At 42.8% G+C, this 22,019-nt stretch overlaps 1 protein-coding gene across 1 annotated transcript in view; it reads left to right on the top strand.

Annotated features, from left to right (window-relative positions):
- Positions 1-534: 534 nt before the first annotated feature.
- lsp1b (lymphocyte specific protein 1 b) overlaps positions 535-22,019 on the top strand; it is a 59,340-nt gene continuing 37,855 nt past the window's right edge. The window contains exons 1-3 of the mRNA XM_085460870.1: positions 535-670; positions 6,184-6,324; positions 8,816-9,074. Of these exons, the coding sequence (XP_085316996.1) occupies positions 612-670; positions 6,184-6,324; positions 8,816-9,074 (459 nt within the window). The 5' untranslated portion in view covers positions 535-611. The remainder of the gene's footprint in view (positions 671-6,183; positions 6,325-8,815; positions 9,075-22,019) is intronic.

Consider the following 22,019-nt stretch of genomic DNA (forward strand, 5'->3'; position numbering starts at 1 on the left):
AGTCAACATGACCTTTAACCTTTAGAGCACATGCTGAAGGAATCTGTTAAAAAGTGTGATACCAGTGCTTTTTAGTCTGTTTCACTTGCAGTGGCTGACATAAATGACTTAGCAGCTCAGGCTCTGTGGATTTTGAATGAGAGATATTGACTGGTAACGAGTGTTTGAATATTCTCAGGTAATGTAAAGAAAATGTACTTTTTCATTAGAAAACAACATAGGAAGTATAAATTTGTGCATTATTAACAGTCTGAAGTGTTACTAAATGAATATAAGTAATAATTAAATGAAAGAAAACACAGAGTTACATGCATATAGTATTGTTACCAGTTCAGTGTTATGATATCATCTCACTTTCCCCCTTGGGAAAGTCACATGACATTTGTTAGGGCAAGAGGAGGTGGAGGGGGTTAAAGTGCCTCAATGAAAACCACATGGGGGGAGGAGAGACCTGAGACCAGAAAGAGAGGGGAGGGGGGAGACCGAAATAGAGAGAGGCCCACTTGAGCTAGTAAGATAAAAGAAAAAAGCTGTAAAGAAGGTCTAAGAGTACACCAAACTCAGAAGCAGGACTGAATCCAGGACCACGACCAGGAGCGGCCCAGTTCACCATGTCAGACTCCATCAGAAGAAGAAGCTCCAGCAGGCAGCTTCTGCAGAACCTCATCAGGTCAGTGGGAAATGTTTTTTGGTCACAGATTCTTCACCTGCACAATAAAATGAGTAGATACATAATGACACATCAGCCAAAACAGTAGAAGAATGCAAATGCATATTTAAATGCTAGCGATAAACTTAAGATAAGTGCATATCTAGCAGATATTAAAAACCTATGAGTACAGCTAAAATTTCGATCAGCCATACTTTGAAGCAAGATACATTTTTGAACGTGCAATATTTGTAATACATCTTATATTATGATCATATGACCATATTGTTTGTAGCCAAGCGTCATCTATATTGGCTGTAATGTACAAATTGAAAAACTGTAAAAATGAAGAGATGAACTGATTACAGCAGAAAAGCAGCATGGCTTTTTTATGTTTCGATTTCAACTTAGTCCTTTCTACTTTATCTTTAATATGCAATTGTATGCATGCAGGTCTCATGGTTTAAATTATGTCCTTGAAGATGGGTGATGTGGGTTTTTTGAAAATCAAGACATTTCATCCTCATGACTTCAGCATTACAATGGAGTACTTGGCAAATAACATGAAGCTGTGACTGTTTTTTCAAATGATGTGAGTGAAAAGCTTATAACAAAGCAGTCCAGTATCTCTGTTTTGTACTTACATGTCACCTCACCCCTGTTTAGGTTTATTGCAACCAGTTTGCACCACATTTATCTGAATCGTATTTCACATCCTACTGAAATTGTGTATACTTCTAAACCAGAAATGTGGTAACGGAGAAATTTAAATGTATAGTTTAGTAGTTTTAGTGTTAAACAAAATAAGACAAAAAATAAGTATTTTTCTAAAGAAAACGTAAAGAAGTGTCTTCTGCTGACTAGTTGTTAACCACTGTTTTGGAGCATGACCTGACAAGTTACCAAGAATTAAATAGAAGTTTGTAAAATGAGTTCTAAACAGTTTCTGCAGCTCCTCCTTTAAAACAATGGAGGTAATTGCTCAATTTAAGTTACTTTTATCATCACAATGATTTTTAATTCAACCAGCCATTTGTTGCTTTCTGTTCTCTATTTGCCTAATTTGGCCATTTACAGCAATCTGCTCTAATTTTTCACCTCTAATAGGCACAGGACCCTGAATCAGTGATACAATCATTGTCTCTGTATTTCTTGTATTTCTTGTTTCCTCCATGAGTGCTGGAGCATTGCTATGTGACTATACTCAAAATGACATTAGGCTGAGTTCAGTGGCTTCCTTTATAGCTGAAACTTTCTTAATGTCTATGACATCATCTGGCTGACTCCTGAACCCCCTCCTGCTCTACTACGTACACACATACAGGCACACACACACACAAAGAAAATCCTGTTCTGCAGGCCTGCATTGCCTCATTGTGTAAATGGTGGAAAAAATTATGCTAATCAGACAGACATCCTCTGTAATTTTATGGTTATTAACATTGTGTTAAATACCCCAGCAGACCCCAAGGATACCGTGTAGTTCAGACCACTCTGCAGAGACAATACATTGTCTGAGCATGTGAAGAAAATGCAACAATACAAAACTGTGCTTTTTGGCAGATCACACAAACAGTTTCACACTGCCAGACTGATTTGTTATTGCATCTAAAAGCAGTCGTGTAGAATGCAACAAGTCAGCAGACAAGCCAGCTGTTGGTCAGTTCTTTGTCCACTGTTTTGTGTGCATAGATTAAGTGCTGCTGATGTTATACCACACGTTGCATGGATTGATTGTGTAGGTCATCCACCAGTCAAAACATTGGTGAATCCATCCCTGACTCCGCCAGTATCCTCCAACAACAGTTGCCCCAACAGTTACCCCAGTGGACCATATGGGACTATGTGTGTGCGTGAATGTTATAAAGCACCGTATGAATGTGTGTGATTGGTGAATGAGATTTCTAGTAAGAAAATACTTTGAGTGCTCAAATAAGTACAAAGGCATGACATTTGCCAGTATTAACATTTGACAGAAACCATAAAGTTCAACTCACCTTAAACAAAGTGATGTGACTCTATAAACCTCACCACACAAATATGCAGTTTATACAGCCGCAATACTGCCTAATCAACTTCCAGAGAGGTACATAATTATTATTTACTCAAAGGAAGCAATTACTTAAGGACATAGTGTCAGTGGGATGTCATCTAATTTTAGATCACATCACAAACCATAAAAATGAAAGACTATGTGAGAGTACTATATTTACAGTTTGGCCAACATATGTAAAATTGCAATTATTTCATGCGTTAATTTAAATTTTAACAGGAATTGATAAGACTACATTTGCCTTTGCACAGAAATAATAATTCAGCAAGCATGATCAACTAATTCTGAAATTTAACCTGACACAGTTTTTTATACCACTTCCTAAACATAGCTTTTAGATAAGCAAACAGTGTGTGTGTTAGGAAGCAGGTAGGCTGTCCTTGAGGCAACAAATTATGCTAAATAGATAACAGGCTATCATTTTCCAAAAGGCTCCAAAACATTTGCATAGCCCACTCAAAAAGTTGACTCTGTTCTTCTGGATGTTGCGTTTCCAGTGTGAGAAACATTAGGTCACTTCATTTAGTGACTTCTTCTGGAGAAGAGTTCTAGACTCCTACATGTTTAATCTGTTCAGGTTAGCAGTTCAGCTGCCATTTTTGTTTTTGGAGCCAGAAGTTTATGTAACAAATCTGGATGAGAGGTTAACAGTTGTCAGAAAATGCTAGTTAGCTTGTTGCCATCGTGTATTCAAAAACCGCATAGGTGCTAATTAGTTATAAGCAACATCCAATCAAAAATACTTTAGTTTCTGAGTGCATTGTACCTCACAATAGGTCATATTATTTGTCAGATAATTTCATTCAAAATGCTCCAAAAGACACCAACAGAAACATCAAACATCAGCGAGCAAATAGCCAACACATATGGACATATAAAGATTTCATGCTTCTTCCCCTTGTTACATTTCATGCAGTAGTGATGAGGTCCAGACAATCAAACCTGATCTCCAATTGACCCATCACCACCCACTCTCTCTCTCCCCATAGCCTGACTGCGAAGCCAAAACAGCCCTGTCACACATCAAATCAGATTACAGCAAACTTAAGACAGACTTGACAACATGACTCCTACTACATCTCTAGTGAGTACAATCTTATGTAGGTCACTTTCCCACATAACAACCACAGCATGTTTGACTTAGAACTTATGGTCAGCGTCCTCACTAAAAGTCTTAAGCAATGAGATTTTCTTCAGTTGCTTATTAAAAACTTTCACAAAGATTTTATCCACAGATGAGCTGATTTATATTTAAGCCTTTTGCATTGCATTGCACTGGCAAATTTTCTGCATGTTTTATGTATTCCTTCAGTTAGAACCAACAAGATCACACTTTTGCCTTTCTTTTTTCCTGCTGTTCTTGTACAGTTTTATGAAACGTCAGAAAAAAATATTTCAAAATGAGACACTAAAAATAAAGTAATGTATTTTGAAGCTTTTTGACTGCTGGCATGGGCCAGCAGTGATTATATGTGGACAAGAGTCAAGAATGATAAGTTAGCAGCTAATGCTAGCTTTAATAGCAAACTAAATCCATAAACTAGATAATATCCCTTTTTAAAAAAAATAATAATAAAAATCTGACAAACAAACGAAACCAATTATTTGCACCAGGATGTAAATGTGATATTTAATGTTATGTAGTCATATTTTAACATAGCGTTGAATCGACTACCTCACTATTAAACTTACACCCATCATTTATTTTGATGCTTTTTTCCTTTGGTGCAGTTTTCTACCAATGCATACGGTTCAAACAGATTGATCACAGACTAACAATTTCCAAAACAAGTTAGTGTGGAATAAATTCGATGTGATATATAGGTGATATGTATCATTCATCAAGCTAATCATGTAATGATGTGTATACTATACTACAACATGGACATTAGCATTACCATCCCATTCCAGAGAAAGAAATCAAAGCTGAATAGTTGAATGTTTACACACAGTGCTAAAACTTAATCATTTATTGTCTTTTTTTTTTTTTTTAATGCTTCCAGGGTGTTTATTTTAAGCCCAACGTCTCTTGTTGCATGCCAGAAATAAAGAATATGCAACAATGTTGTTATGTTTCCAAACAGAAGCAATTAAAGTGATGAATTCACTGCCATTGTGGCTGTTAAAACTGTATCCAAATTGTAATGAGCTGACATTTTCCTTCAAAACAATGACATCACACTCCAAAGACCCTTTCTGTACACAATAGAAAGTCCAGAGATTTAGGTGATGTCAAACTCCCAGCCAATCAGATGAATAAATATTTCTGAGGTTTTGCTCATTCCAATTTCCAGACAAGACTTTATCCAGACCTCGAGTTGTATGACAAGATGGAGCATTAAGGTCTCTCTCTGTCCTTCTCCTCCATATCTTGACCTCCTCCTCCACCTCCTCACTCTCCTTCTCTCTGTTTTTCTCTCGAGATTGAAATTAAGTGAAAAAGCATGGCAGCTGGCTCAAACTCCACCAGATGTTCTTGGACAATAAAAGGAGTTATTGTTATCAGGTCACACCCACTGGAAGCTAAAACCAATCGGGCAAATGAACTAATGCGCTTTTGATGGGAAAGAACTCGTTCTTTCCAGTGAATTTTAAATTATGTGTGAAAAACTCATCATGCATAGACTTTTCCATAGGTTCATTTCAACATTGTACCAGATAAATAGCAAATGTGCATAACATAGATCTGGGTGCCAGCGTGGCTGCTCGATGCTAATAAGGTCAGTTCAGTTTTTCATTTCTTACAACTTTCAATCCTCACTATATCATCCTGGGTTTGGCCTCTTAGACTAAATTAAAGGAAATTTTAGTTCAGTGACATCTTTGTAGCACCCTGTGTACAAAGCAAGTTCCCAAAAGATTTTTTTCCCCGAGTTCTAAGAGCATCCACAGAGCCCCAACCTCATTTCAATTCAACAGCTTTGGGATGAGTTGGAGCAATGCAGGCATTATTGCTCAACATCAGCGCTCTCATGGAAATACTGAATCAAAACACTGGCTTTCAGAGCAGCATATTTCCTGGCAGAGTAACCTTCTAAATAATCACATGTTGTTCTAATATTCACAGTAGGTGTCCACAAACTCAGAACAATGTAGCAAATCTGGAAGGTTGGGGAGCCTTGGGCAGTTACATGGGCACACACTGAGGGGAAGCCAACTTTACCATCTCTTCAACAGCTTAAAAGTCCACCAACAGTAATTACATGAAAACTATGAGAAGAATTTTACAACTACTTATGGCTTTTTTTTTTTCAAATACACTTTTTTGGAAATGTATGTATGTATGTATGTAAAAATTAATGAAGAATTGATTTCCATTTAGAGTTAATATATCCATCCATCCATGTCCTTGCGCTTATCCAGTAAGGGCTGGATAAGCTACATATAGCCTCTTAAAAGGTCTTTTCTAAAATGTATAACATTGCATTTGCAGTATACACTGTGTGTCCTGTAAGTGTAATGATATTTGTGCGAACTGCAGGGTGACAGCACAGCGGAGCCAGGAGGATGCTGAAGAGATTGAGCGGGAGAGAAGGAGAAGGGCCAGGGAAAAGCAGAGAGGAGAGAAGAGCCCGTCCTGGCTCGAGCCCACCCAACAGAACCACTACACACAAAACACAGAGTAAGTAATGTTGTAGCACACATTGTTTGTCAGGCCTTCCAGCTTCTTATTCAGCTTCTTACAGCTTTTGCTACGTAAATATCAACAAGTCTGTCTAGAAACAGAAAATATAAAAGTATGTAATTTTTCTCGTCACATAACAAATAACCTTTTATCTTAGGCTTAAGCTGAGTTTTTTATAGTCTTCCACCCAAAGAAATGTTACAGAGCTGTAAAAGGATATGTATCCATCCATCCACTTACATCACTTTTAAAAAATATGTTTTATTGCTTAGAGAGGCTGTACTTTCATTAAACACAAGGACAGCTTGTGCTCTGTGAATACTTCACAGTAATAAATTGATAAACTTAAAACAACAAGAATTCACATCACAAACTTTGCAAAATGTCCAAGTTAAAGACTCTTCTAATGAGTTGCATGCATGTTTAGTCTTTATGCAGCAGTTTATAAAACTTAGGAATGTTAATCAAGTGAAGCTGGGATTAGTACACCAATAAGACAACCAAGAAGAATATTTAATTTGCTTGGATTGCTTTCTAGCAAGACTTCTCAGCTGATACTATCTGTTCCAACAAGGCTTGGTTTCTCTCAGTAACCCAACCATTGCATTTACAGCAAACACTGAAGACGGGCTGCTCTTCATGTTTACAGCTCAGCCTGTCTGTGCTGATTGTTGTGGAAAAGCGTGTGTTGGTGTCATCAGTACATTCAGCCCAGTTACCTAGCCCAGTGATGCTGCAGGTAAAGGAGCTGAAAAAGCTGCTGCACCATCAGCTTCCGGTTGTATGGGCAGATGTCAGAAAGGGAATCTCTGGAGGAAATATTCCCATCGCTTGAGTTTATGATACTCAGCAAAAACTGCACAACTCACTCATCCTCTTATCAGAAAATGTCTGTATTAACAACTGTAAGTTCTTTTCCTGACCCATTGCCTTAACTACCACCCAGTCACATATAATTAGTTTGTGAGACACCTGTTATTATAGATTGCTAAAAGGACAAGATTTGAATTAGATGAATCTAAATAGAATTCCAGTTGCTAAAATCTGAAATGCTGAATATAATATGAACCTTTATAGAGAAATCTAGGGTACTCTGGAATTTCCAGTGGTGTAATGGTTAACACATATGCTTGGCAAGTATGAGGGTGACAGTTTGATTCCAGTGAGAGACACAAATCCCCTCTGAGTTTGCATCAGGAAGAAGATCCAGTGTAAGACATTCTGCCAAAGGACATCCAGTGCCTCCTGCTCTAGCAAGGGACAATCTGAAAATGGCTTTTTTTAAGAGAAACATTTGTGTAAAAACAAATTCTACTTGGAGTTATTTAGAGACATCAGTAGCTTTTAATCTGTTGCTGCTTATAAGGTTGGTTTGCTGACTTGAGGTTTTCTGAAACTGGAGGCAGCAGTGCCTCTGTTTGGTGTTTCCACAGTTATTGTCTCTGTTTCCATGGAGCTTGAAACCTAAGATCCCATATGCCACCTGCCAGCCATCTTTCAACAGTTTTGCCCCCATGAATATATTTTCTTTGTTTGCTCCGAAGCAAGCTCACTTGCTGCCTAACAAATTTAACTAAACAGAATCTAAACTTGACTATCAAGTTCTGAAAATGTGAATAGCAGAATTAACTGAAAATAAGAAAACTGACTGGCTTTCCTTTTATATTTTCCTACCTTATGTGGTCAGTTTGGAAAAAAAAATCAGTTCAGCATGGTTGGTACATACAGGTCATCAGATGTTGTGCATAAGACTTCAAGTCGTGGAGGGGGTGTAATCATAAGAGGGAATCATTTAAACTTGTGTAAGGGTGTTCCCAATGTGAGAGAAAACCGTATTAATTATTGATAACTATTCTTCTCTTGACTGGGATGGGCTCACTCAGGATAGTAGATTAAAAGCTCTACCTTTCTACACCTCAGACAGGTGAGCTCTCACACACAGAGTCAGAAAATTTCAAATGATCAGATTGGGTCCTGAACTCCATGTCTGCTGTCAAGATTTTATTTTATTAAAGTTAGTAAGATTCTGACCATTTTTGCCAGATTTACTGATTAGTTATTTTCCATCTTCTGCCTAACTTCACATTGACCTTTTGCACCACTGATAGTGATTATTGTAGTGATATTATAAACCTGGATGTCTGCCATATGGACTATGAATGTCATTAAGATTAGCAATAATGAAAACATGGTTAAATTACAATACATAAATTAAGTATTAAAGCTATTTTCTGACAATTATTTACACATTGTTTTTGGTTATACTATGTTGTGAGACTTTCAGGCTTTCCCATAAAGGCATGTGATACTTCTCCTTCCTCTGTTTAAAGGACCAATTACTTATGAGTACTGTGAAAATGTCCAAATCTCCCTAACACAGTCAAAGACTACATGTCAAAGACTACATGACTAAAAACACTGCACCCAAGGCCAAGGCTTCGGTTTCTGAGATCAGGTAAGTGATACATTTTCTGTGCTCTATTCTTAGGTCAGATGAGGAGCTGAAGCCCAGTTGCTCCGTGGGCCTGGATGAAGATGAAGGTTTCAGTGACTGGAGCCACAGGCTAGAAACCCGTAATGAGCAAGAGATGCAGAATGGCTGCAGGGCAAAGGAGCAGAGACCTTCAGCATCACCACCAAACCCTCAGAGTGACCAACATCAGGTGGATGAAGAGGGACAGGAGGAGGCAGGAGGACTAGAACCAAGGAGTAGGACCCAGGACACTTCAACAGAAGCTCCAGTGAAGGTCAAATAGATTTGTACCTTCAATGGCATACTAACATAGTGTTAAACCTACATCTTCAGTGCAGATTTACCTCACTATAGTGATCTGAGGTTCATTCAGACACAAGAGTTCTGGTTTACAGTTGTAGTAAGATGTTTACATACACTCATCATGGGCATGATTGCCATGTCATTTTGTTATTTTTTTCAGAGTGGAATGATTATACAGCGTACGCCTTTAATGACTTTAAAAACAAGAATTGCGTGCATAGTGTTGAAGCATTCATATAGGCTCAAATTGTCATGTCTGCAGTGGCAGACGGTGAAGAGTGTAGAGAGAGAGTAGACCCAAATTCAGACTACCAAGACACAATTTAATATTAACAAAAAGTGAGCCTTTATTTCTGGCTGCATGAAATGCAAACAAAGCAAAGGGAGACTAATATTCAACTAACTAAACACTAAGTACATGGATCGAAATTACCTGGAACAAGAAAAACATGGGACTAGGAAACAAAGGGCAGACAGTCCAACAACAGGCAAAGGAAGACAGAGGGCTAAATACACAAAGGATAATGAGGGGATGAGAATCAGGAGGGAAACATAGCTGGAACTCATCTGACACAATGAGACAGGGAGGAAGCAAAACAGAACACTTTGAACACATCTCAAGGGACTATCAAAATAAAACAGGAAACATGAGCCACACACTTTGACACAGGGACTGGGGAAGAATCAGACATGGGAACATAACTGACACAAAACAGACACAGGCGATAAACAAACATGAAGACAAGGGAGACTAGACATGAAACGTGTAATACAGGGGAGGCACAGTGACAAAACCTAAAGACTTGAAACGAATAGTTATGTCTATAACTTCTGTTCCCTGAAGGAGAGGAACGAGGTACAACACATAAGTAAGGGATATCACGCCCTCGCATGTCCTGGCTGAAGAAACCTTTATTCACGTCTTTAAGGCAGATGAGGGCTGTATCCCAATTCAGGACTGCAGCCTTAAAGGCCGCATTTTAAGGCCGATTACGTCACAGCGACGCGACGAAGGCTGTCCCAATTCGAAGGATGCTCGAAATGCGGCCCTCAAATGCGTCCTTCATTTCCCTGAATTTTAAGGACGTGGCGGTGTAGACTTCGTGGCCCAACATATCCCAGAATGCATAGCGCGGCGGTGGGTGTGGATAATTTTGCCGAAAAAAAACTGCGGATGAGGGGCGCCCGAAGAGTAAACTTTAAGTAAGTACTGAATATTATGTCACTTATTTATGTGCAAATGTTTAATAACGAAGAACATTAAAACATTACTGTTGGCCACATGTCGGCAAAGTTATGTGACATTAGTGACGTTTGTACTAACTTGGTTTTAAAGCCTGTACTTTAAAATATACGCCGTTCAATAGCTGACCTTAATCTTACAGAGAATGATCAAAGCTCATGTAGAAACAAAAAAAACAAATGAACAAAAGATTTTCTCCTTCAATTCTGTCAAACAATGCTGTATGAAACGTTTCCAGCTGTTAGTATTATGGTTGCTAGGCAACCTGGGCAGCGCAACGGAGGCTGGACCGTCCCATTTCACAAGCCTCGCACTTCCGGCCTTAGCGGTCTTTAAGTACGTGGCCCTTGAGGATTGTTGAGGCCGCGTACTTTAAGGCTGCAGATCCTGAATTGGGATACAGCCCACCTGCACATATAACCGCTGTCATCACAGTCATCCCTCAGTTCAATAGCCGCTCTTCACCGAGCCAAAATGCTCAGTGGGTCCACCTCGCCACCGATTGTGCAAGTTCCCCCACTTAAAATGATGACAGAGGTCAGTAATTTGCACCAGAGGTACACTTCAACTGTGAGAGACAGAATGTGAAAAAAAAATCCATGAATTCACATGGTAGGATTTGTAAAGAATTTATTGGTAAATCAGGGTGGAAAATAAGTATTTGATCACCTCAAACAAGGAAAATCTCTGGCTCTCACAGACCTGTAACGTCTTCTGTAAGAAGCTTTTCTGTCCCCCACTCGTTACCTGTATGAATGGCACCTGTTTGAACTCATCATCTGTATAAAAGACACCTGTCCACAGCCTCAAACAGTCAGACTCCAAACTCCGCCATGGCCAAGACCAAAGAGCTTTCGAAGGACACCAGGAAAAGTATTGTAGACCTGCACCAGACTGGGAAGAGTGAATCTACAATAGGCAAGCAGCTTGGTGTGAAAAAATCAACTGTGGGAGCAATCATCAGAAAATGGAAGACATACAAGACCACTGATAATCTCCCTCGATCTGGGGCTCCACGCAAGATCTCATCCCGTGGGGTCAAAATGATCATGAGAACGGTGAGCAAAGATCCCAGAACCACACGGGGGGACCTGGTGAATGACCTGCAGAGAGCTAGGACCAAAGTAACAAAGGTCACCATCAGTAACACACTACAACGGCAGGGAATCAAATCCCGCAGTGCCAGACATGTTCCGCTGCTGAAGCCAGTGCATGTCCAGGCCCGTCTGAAGTTTGCCAGAGAGCACATGGATGATACAGCAGAGGATTGGGAGAATGTCATGTGGTCAGATGAAACCAAAGTAGAACTTTTTGGTATAAACTCAACTCGTCGTGTTTGGAGGAAGAAGAATACTGAGTTGCATCCCAAGAACACCATACCTACTGTGAAGCATGGGGGTGGAAACATCATGCTATGGGGCTGTTTTTCTGCCAAGGGGACAGGACGACTGATCCGTGTTAAGGACAGAATGAATGGGGCCATGTATCGTGAGATTTTGAGCCAAAACCTCCTTCCATCAGTGAGAACTTTGAAGATGAAACGAGGCTGGGTCTTCCAACATGACAATGATCCAAAACACACGGCCCGGGCAACAAAGGAGTGGCTCCGTAAGAAGCATTTGAAAGTCCTGGAGTGGCCTAGCCAGTCTCCAGACCTCAACCCCATAGAAAATCTGTGGCGGGAGTTGAAAGTCCGTGTTGCTCGGCGACAGCTCCAAAACATCACTGCTCTCGAGAAGATCTGCATGGAGGAATGGGACAAAATACCAGCTACTGTGTGTGCAAACCTGGTAAAGACCTATAGTAAACGTTTGACCTCTGTTATTGCCAACAAAGGTTATGTTACAAAGTATTGAGTTGTATTTTTGTTATTGACCAAATACTTATTTTCCACCCTGATTTACGAATAAATTCTTTACAAATCCTACCATGTGGATTCATGGATTTTTTTTCACATTCTGTCTCTCACAGTTGAAGTGTACCTCTGGTGCAAATTACTGACCTCTGTCATCATTTTAGGTGGGGGAACTTGCACAATCGGTGGCTAACTAAATACTTTTTTGCCCCACTTACAGTGGGGCAAAGCAAGGCCTTTGGTGCTGTACACCAGTGAGATAGCTTCTATAATCCTGTGGGACAGCCTCTGTTTAGACAGAGCTCTACCTTTAGTTGGATTAGCGAAGCAGAAAAACAGCTGGTCACACAAATGCACATTCTAAGCGCGCTCAATGTAGGTGTGTAGCACACGCACTGGACAAAGAGAATGCATCTTCCTCTGCTCCTCAGATGCCAAAGGAGGGGAGCAAAAGCTCAGCACCTCAAACTCCATTGAGCTATAAAATGCAGGCATGATCTTGGGAAAATAGGCAGCATTTGGACGCATTATGACTTTGTGGCCATCAGGAGAGAACTATGTGCAGGAGGGATGCACAGACAGCACATGAGGACACCCACCCGCTTTGCCGAAGCCAAAGCAAGAAGGAATGGAGTCTTATTTGAAAGAAATTTCATATCCACAGATTCAATGGGTTTAAACAGCACCAAAGACAAGTCCCAAGCAGGGACACTGGACTTAAGCATGGCTCTCAGCCAGCGAACCCCTTTCAGAAAATGTATAGCAAGGGGATGTGCACCTGGTGTCAGCCTGTCAAAGCCAACATGACAAGCAGATATAGGTGCTAAATAAACCGTAATTGTTGAAAATGAAAGGCCCTTATTGAGCAGCTCCTGCAGGAATGTCAAAACATCCACAATAGCCCTTCGGTTATTTTTATTCATTTACTCAACCTTCTTTAGCTCTGAACAATGTCTCAAAGTAGTGTTTAACATGAATAAATAGAATTAGACATAAAATAACTGCATTGAAAATACAAATACGCACTGGAAATGTATTACAAAATACAGAAGCAAAATACAGAAGCCGTGTGTGTGTGTGTGTGTGTGTGTGTGTGTGTGTGTGTGTGTGTGTGTGTGTGTGTGTGTGTGTGTGTTTTTTTCCTGGTTTGTTGGAATGTACACCTTGAAGAAACAGCAACCTCTGAGAGGTACCAGGTGCTCATCAACTGTCACCTCAGGGCCTGCATTGTACATAGCTGGTATGTCTGTGAAGGTTCTCAGTCATAACATAACTGGTAGGCGCTCCACCCACCTGTTCAGTGGCCAATTCAGTGGGTCATTCAATGGGTGTCGTTCAGCAGCCCATTCAATGGGTCGTTTAGAGACCCATTCTGTGGTGTTGTTCAGTGGGTGTCGTTCAGTGGCCCACTCAATGGGTCGTTCAGTGGACTATTCAGTGGGATTCCCATTCATTTCCTATGGCGATCACCTTTGACCGGGAACACCACAGATGTAATCAAACACTCAAAATTCAACAAAAGAGGCGATAATCACTGTGAAATGTTCTAGTGCATGGTGTGGAGGATGCATAAGGCCTTGAGGCAATCGGATGTAAAACACAATATTTATGAGTGCTTTAAGTTGTAAATCGGTCAAATTTGACCTGAACACAACAGAGCACTGAAATGGGAGAGTGTGGCGGTCCTGGCACCATTGCTCGAAGGCTCGCCATTTGTAAGCATACAAGCCTCTAGTAGATGGGGCCCTAGCGCTCTGAATCGTTGCTACTAGGTGGCAGAACCTTAGCAATCAAGTTTGACCTCTCAGGAGGTAAGCATGAAGGTGCACAGATCACGCCACAGGCGTGGATGAACCACTTCTCCTCCTGCCTGAGCGAGGAGGTCCCTGCGGATTGGAATCTGCCAAGGACTCGCTGCTGCTAGCAGGCTGGTTATCTCTTCATACCATGACCTTGTGGACACCAAGGGGCCACTAGAATCAGAGAGAGAGACTGCCGACACACTGTCTCTAGAACTGGAGATATCATTTCCACTGGGGGGAAATGCATACAGGAGCATGTCTGGCCATTGGTACAACAATGAAAAACAGCGGCGACACTTAATGTGGTCACCTGAACATTTAACACACCTGAACAGGGAGTTACAACCTGAGGCATTTTGTGTGCAGGGGGTTTGTGCTTGGAGAGAACTTAAGTGGCACCTTTTGGGCGGCAACAGAGGGGTTAAAGTAGCGTCTTCCTGCTGCTGGACCCCTTCTCCACTCGGAACCACAGCTAGGAGGGCTGAGGCTTCTTCCTTCTGGGCGTTGGGTTCCACCGGGGGCTCCAGACCGATTGGCGTGGAGCTCGGACTGGAGGATGTGCTCCTGCTGGCAGCACACCCACTGCGGCAGTAGGTGCTGGTCTCTTGCCAGTCGGCAAAGGAGTGGCGGGCCTGTGAGGGGTAGCTGCAGGCTTGGGCCTCGCCTGACGTCAGGGGATGATGTCGCGCAGAGCTTAAATGTCCGAATAACCCAGCCGCAGACACAGATATAAAACCCTGTCCATATCCAGGACGTCAGAGAGGGTCAGCCACACCTCTGTGCCACTACTGTTGAAGCCCAGGGAGAGCGCTGCACAGCAGGATGCACGGAGGATGTAATCCGTGGCGACTCTGACCTTGTTAAGAAAAGGTGCCAGCGGGCTGTCATCAGGAACCAGAGATCCGAGCTCCGCCAGGCACATCGCCTGGCATGTCTGGAGCATAGTGACGGAGCTCATGGCACAGTGCCGGCCTGAGGGATTTTGGCCATTGCGGGCTCCGTTCGGAGGAAAAATCGGTCTGCAGCTTCTCAGCAGCACGGTGAAAAAGGGAAAAAAGAGAGGCGTCATCGTGGCCAACCGGTGCAGCAGTAGCGGCACACTGGGCAGACAATGAGCTCTCCTGCTCATCCTCCGACAAACCATGGATGTCCAGGCCGATGTCCAGCATGTCATCATCTTCCTGGGAAGCGCTGGAGGGCTTCAACCCAAGCTGAAGTCCATTAGCGCTCCTCCATGGTTCCGGCTCATCATCGGCTAACCCAGACCTTCCCAAAGTGTCCGGTTATCCACCACTGAGGAAGCATTGCAAATCAAAAGGGAGGAGTAATCAGTATCATGATCCAAAGGAGCCGTTTTACGGACAGTGGACCCCTGCATGCCAGAAAGCATTTGAGGCTATCATTGACAAGCTAACATCGCCTCCAGTCCTGGCCTTTGCTGACCCAAAGCTGCCTTACATCCTTCATACTGATGCGAGCACTAGGGGCCTTGGAGCAGCCTTATACCAGGAGCAGGAGGGACAGCTGCGGGTTATCGCCTACGCGAGTTGAGGTTCATCGTGTAGTGAGTCCCGCTATCCAGCACATAAGCTCGAGTTTTTGACTTTAAAGTGGGCTGTAACAGAGAAGCTGAGTGACTACCTCTATGGCAATCAGTTCACCGTTGTCACAGTTTCAAACCCTCTGACCTACATCCTCACCTCAGCAAAACTCGATGCAACCAGCTACAGGTGGTTGGCGGCCCTCTCTACATTCAATTTCAGACTCCAGTATCGTTCTGGAAAACAAAATGGAGATGCCGATGGACTCTCGCGTCGTCCTCATGGCAAGCTACCTGATGACCTTACATCTCAAAAAGAGAGTTCGCAAAATAACATCTGTCAGATCCAGACAATATTGACTCAGTCCATCAGGATGTTGTTCATGCTATCTGTGAGAAACAGTTTGTTTATCATTCAACCACCTCTGAAGCTTTGGGTGATGATGCAGGTATATCCCTTGTCAAAAGTCTTGCCATTTCTGAAGATGCTGTACCTGACAGTTTTGAGCACGAAGAGACGTTGGGAGGCCTATAAGTCATTCCCAAACTCTCACAGGCAGATCTCAGAGACAGCCAGAGATCTGATCGGTGCATCAGACATATTATCACCCAGATGGAGAGTGGGAAGAAACCCCCTCCCACATTGAGGAAAGAACTTCCAGACGTAGTCCTATTGCTGAGAGAGTTGAACAGGTTCGAGCTGTGCAATGACATTCTCTACAGAACACGCCATGAAGGTGGTAGTAAACATTATCAGTTGGTCTTACCTGAAGACCTGCGAGAGTCTGTGTTGACAAGCCTACATGACAACATGGGTCATATGGGAATAGAGTGCACACTCGATCTGGTCAGAGCAAGGTTCTATTGGCCGAGAATGTCCTCAGATGTGGAGAAAAAGATAAAGACCTACCACAGGTGTGTGCGCAGGAAAACGTTACCTGAGAAGGCTGCACCTTTGGTGAATATCAAGACCCCTTGAGTTAGTCTGCATGGATTTCCTATCCATTGAACCAGACAGCAGTAATGTGAAAGATGTTCTTGTCATCACAGATCATTTTACTAAATATGCAGTCGCTATCCCAACATCGAACCAAAAAGCTCAGACTGTCGCAAAGTGTCTGTGGGACCATTTCATAGTACACTATGGCATTCCTGAAAAATTATACAGCGATCAAGGGCCTGATTTTGAGTCTCAGCTGATCAAGGGGCTGTGTGAAGTAATAGGCGTACAGGCGTACCACCCCAGGGGCAACCCGGTGGAGCGTTTTAACCGAACACTCTTAAGTATGCTTGGAACTCTGGAGAACAAAGACAAGTCACGTTGGAAGGATTTTGTAAAGCCTTTAGTTCATGCATACCAAGAACGAGGTGACTGGATTCACACCGTATGAGCTGATGTTTGGGCGTCAGCCACGGTTGCCTGTCGACTTAGCATTTGGTTTACCTGTGAGAGAACAATGAAAAAAGTCACACTTCCAATATGTTAAGGACCTCAAATTCCATCTCGAGGAGAGCTATAAAATAGCTACACGGAGTGCTGCAAAGGTAGCCGAAATGAACAAAACCAGATTTGACAAACATGTGACCACATCTACCTTGGAAATTGGGGACCGAGTGCTGGTCAGGAATCATAGCTGGACTGGCCATCGGGCATACCGGGCATTTGCCCAGTGGGCCGCTGGCGATTTTTTGTTTTTATGGGCCGATGGATTTTTTGTTTTTTTTCAGGGTATATATAATGAAAGGTGTTGGATTGGCCAATTGGTCATGATCGACTCTGGGCTGGACCAATTACAGCCGAGGAGGCCGGATGCACCCGCCCCCTTGTTTAGCAATCACGTGATTTTCGCACATTGCATGCCAGGAACTCGTGGCAAAACAATCCAAGTACCGCATCAAATGCAAGCATTTGCAGCACCGCAAAACATTCATTCTCCGGTTTCAATACCTTCTTGTTTTTCTTGGAGTGAGTGCATACACTCATGAAGTTTAGTAACTTCAGGTCACTGCAACAAGCCCAGGTACAGTTTACCGACGGATGGGTGCAGGACCTTGAAATGCACCGTGTAGAACGAAAGACCATCGTACGAACAAAGGTAAGTTTACCAGTCTCACAAATCGTCGTCATAAATACACATTCGTTAACCGTTTATTAATATAACCTTTGAGCTCAACCGTAATTAATTAGCAGTGGAAATAATTTCTGGTAGCATTACAGAAATGTAGCAGTGACAATAATATTGTATGCTGTAATCGTACTGGACAATTAGTGATACAAAACAACTGTTTTATCCTGTGAATAAAAGTATATGTTTTTGTCAATGTACCATGGTAACAACAGAAGCGAAACGCAATATTGTGTCAGGACAATTCACTATTTATGCACAATAAATAAAGGAGCATAGCGCGACAATTTCTGTTCAGCGCCAGACTTGCTTGTAACCTATATCACCAATTATGTTAAGAAAAATGACGTATTAACTACTACAAAACTCTGACCTTTGTGGGAATGCTTGGAGCAGACTAACATGTGAGCTGGAGTGTTCTGAGACATTATATTTGGCATATCCAGACCATCCGTCGGCTCTTACTTCGGAAACATGGCTTAAAAAAATTTCTCTTCAAGGACGTAATCCGATAAAAAAAAAAAAACGATCTCTTTACCCGTCGGCTTCCCGTGGCTGTCATGCGACCGGCTATTGCAGTTAATAATACAACAGCTTCTTGCCATTTTTTGGGTTTCTTATTATCGCTGTGTAACTGAGCTCAATTGAAAGCCTGCGTGCGCTAGTACCTCTTGCCACAAGTTCCCAGAATCCTTTGCGGTTTTACCCCTGAATGACGTCACATTTTCAATCTTTATCCTGGTGGGCCGGTCTCTAGTCAAAATGCCCGGGCCGATTTTTTGTCCCAGTCCAGCCTTGTCAGGAACATATGCATTCGAGGGAAGCACAAACTCGCCGATAAATGGGAGCAGACCGTCTACGTGGTGGTGAAACGAGCTGGAGACCTCCCCGTCTACACCGTTATACCAGAGGGCGGGGATGGCCCCTTACGCACCCTACACAGAGACCTCTTACTCCCTTGTGGGTTCCTCTCTGCAGCCAAGGAAGTGAAACCTGAAGAACCAAAACCAAAGAAAAGGCCCAGAACGCAACAGACCACTCACAAAGACAATGAAAGAGCAGATCACCCCTCGGACGAGGATGATACTGTTTCAATCCACTGGTTTGCAGATAGATCAGTGCCAAATGACTCGGCGTACATTGTCAAGCGAGATGTTCTGCTGACTCATAAATCAAGTCTTGGTCAAGATAATGTGACTGCAGATCAAGACAAGTTGGCTGGTAATACTCCAGCTTGTGCAGACACCATATCCGATGTTGTTCCAGCCAGTCATGCTGACCACAACCAACCTTATGACAATCAGATCACAAGTTATAGAGAAGCCTCATATGAAGAAGACTTACCTGAAACGGAAAGAGACTTACCTGGAAATGATGAATCTGAAAAGGAAAAAGACTTACCTTCTACGGATTGCCCTGACATGAGGGATGAACAAATCCTACTTCCCCCAGACATGTTAGGGAGTGATGAGGAAGGAGGGGACTTGATATTTGACAGAGAAACAGTAAACAAGGAGAGAGATGAACAAACAAGCAAAGAAATTCCTGTCCGACGATCTGAAAGAAGTTGCCAGCCACCAAAAAGGCTAGACTACCCTGAATTGGGAAATCCCCTTGTCACTGTGGTCAAATCATTATTTCAGGGCTTAACCACAGCTTTCATTGAATCTTTAAATGCTAAAGTGGAATTATTGTTCTTAGATGATGCAGTTCGCAGTAGGCATGCAAAGGGACTTGCATGAATTCAAGAGGGGAGGGTGTAACCCAGGGGAGGGTGTAACCCAGTTCCTAAAGGCTACTCAAGTATTGAGAAACCGCTGAACGATCTAACGTCCGGTGTAAACGTCCGGTGGCAGTGTAAACGCTGGAGAGAGCTCTTACATGGTATTTTACACCGGGCTTCCCTTCAACTTCATGGCAAAAGATCAGTTAAGGCATCAATGGAGTTACCACTTCGGTACTCAACGATCAGATTTTTGAAAAATTCGGAGTTTGGAGTCTACAACTGGGACGGCTCTAAAGGTACCATACTGCTTCAAAAAGTCAAGAACCTCTTCATCATCCGATGAATTGAGTATACCACTAACAATTACTGCATTGGGGACTTTGATACCTGAGCTCAATACAAAATCCATCTTGTGGCAATAGCAAAAGATGTTTAAATGAAAATACACACTTTAAGGAGGTTTCACTGCTGATATTCATGCACCAAAGAGCTCCTGGCTGGCTCGCCACTTTTGTAGCACGTGGAGTTATATAAAGTACCAATGGATAATTACCAAGGTAATAAGTAATTTGGGTTAGCATCAGAAGATTAAGAACGACTCTTAGAGCTCTGGTACACGAATGGCAGAGAAACCAGACAAACACAGTTGTGTGGCTTCAAAAGTACTTTAGTGATGTTAAGCCTTGTAAAATAAATTTGTAAACAACACAGTATTTCAACAGGTTTTAACAGAATGTCAAGTATAAAATTTCCCCCAAAGTAGCAAAAAAAATAGAATAAAATAAAATTGTGCACAAGTAAAAGAATTAGTCTTTTTTTAAGTCCAAATGGTACCGGTGGGGCCCATGACAAACGGGTGTATTCCAATAGAATTCGTCCGACAAGGAGTGTGTGTGTGATTGTCTGTCCTACCGTAGTACTTGTACAGTAGAGGATTGTAGTCCATCAATGTGCAAATGAGTGTGCATGTATATGTATATCGTCTCCTAGGATCTTGGGTTGGCTCGCCATTCAGTGAACAGTGGAACACTCTGGGTTCTGGAATCGCTGACCTGGTCTTTGGATTCGTCCCATATAAAAACCTGATCGCCGTCGAGTGGATGCTCAGCGTTTACGTGAAGCCACAGCTCAGTAAACCTTCCGGTTTCGCTCTGCCCGATAACAAAGTTTTAGTCCGCCTGCTCTGTTCGGCTTTACGATCAAGAGAGTGAAAACTTGGGAGCTGGTACTAAGGAGGGACAAGAGCTGCCTAGAGCTTCACCGATTGGCTGACATGCGAGGAGTGGAGTAAAACAATAGGCTCTCATCAGAGCTCATCAACCCTCTGAGAAAACTTAACCCTTGTTTGACCAGAGCATATCATATATAATCTGCGTCCCATCTACACTCAACAAAAATATAAACGCAACACCTTTGTTACTGCTCCCATTCCCCATGGGATGGACGTAGAGACCTAAAATTCATTCCAGATACACAATATAACCATCCCTCCCAAACAGTGGTCACAAATCAGTCCAAATGTGTGGTAGTGGGCACATCTGCTATATTGAGATAATCCATCCCACCTCACAGGTGTGCCACATCAGGATGTTGATCTGACATCATGAGTAGTGCACAGGTGTACCTCAGACTGCCCACAACAAAAGGCCACCCTGGAATGTGCAGTTTTGTCTCACAGCAAAATGCCACAGATGCCACAAGCAATGAGGGAGCGTGCAATTGGCATGCTGACAGCAGGAATGTCAACCAGATCTGTCGCCCGTGCATTGAATGTTCATTTCTCAACCATAAGCCGTCTCCACAGGCGTTTCAGAGAATATGGCAGCACATCCAACCGGCCTAACAACCGCAGACCTCGTGTAACCACACCAGCCCAGGACCTCCACATCCAGCAGGTTCACCTCCAAGATCGTCTGAGACCAGCCACCCAGACAGCTGCTGGAACAATTGGTTTGCACAACCAAACAATTTCTGCACAAACTGTCAGAAACCGTCTCAGGGACGCTCAACTGCATGCACGTCGTCCTCATCGGGGTCTTGACCTGACTCCAGCTCGTCGCCGTAACAGACTTGTGTGGGCAAATGCTCACATTCGATGGCGTCTGGCACGTTGGAGAGGTGTGCGCTTCACGGATGAATCATGGTTCACATTGTTCAGGGCAGATGGCAGCTGAGAATGTCCCAGTTCTTGCATGGCCAGCATACTCACCGGACATGTCACCCATTGAGCATGTTCGGGATGTGCTTGACCGGCGTATACGACAGCGTGTACCAGTTCCCACGAATATCCAACAACCTCGCACAGCCATTGAAGTGGAGTGGACCAACATTCCACAGGCCACAATTGACAATCTGATAGACTCCATGCGACGATGTGTTGCACTGCATGAGGCAAATGGTGGTCACACCAGATACTGACTGGTTCTGGGTCCCCAGACCCCCAATAGCGCAAAAAACTGCACATTCCAGGGTGGCCTTTTGTTGTGGGCAGTCTGAGGTACACCTGTGCACTACTCATGATGTCAGATCAGCATTCTGATGTGGCACACCTGTGAGGTGGGATGGATTATCTCAATATAGCAGAGGTGCCCACTACCACACATTTGGACTGATTTGTGACCACT

This window comes from Copadichromis virginalis, linkage group LG1 (assembly GCF_057382275.1).
Source record: "Copadichromis virginalis isolate Kocher_CV1m ecotype Utaka linkage group LG1, C_Virginalis_male_GT1.1, whole genome shotgun sequence".
In the NCBI taxonomy this organism is placed as follows: Eukaryota; Metazoa; Chordata; class Actinopteri; order Cichliformes; family Cichlidae; genus Copadichromis; species Copadichromis virginalis.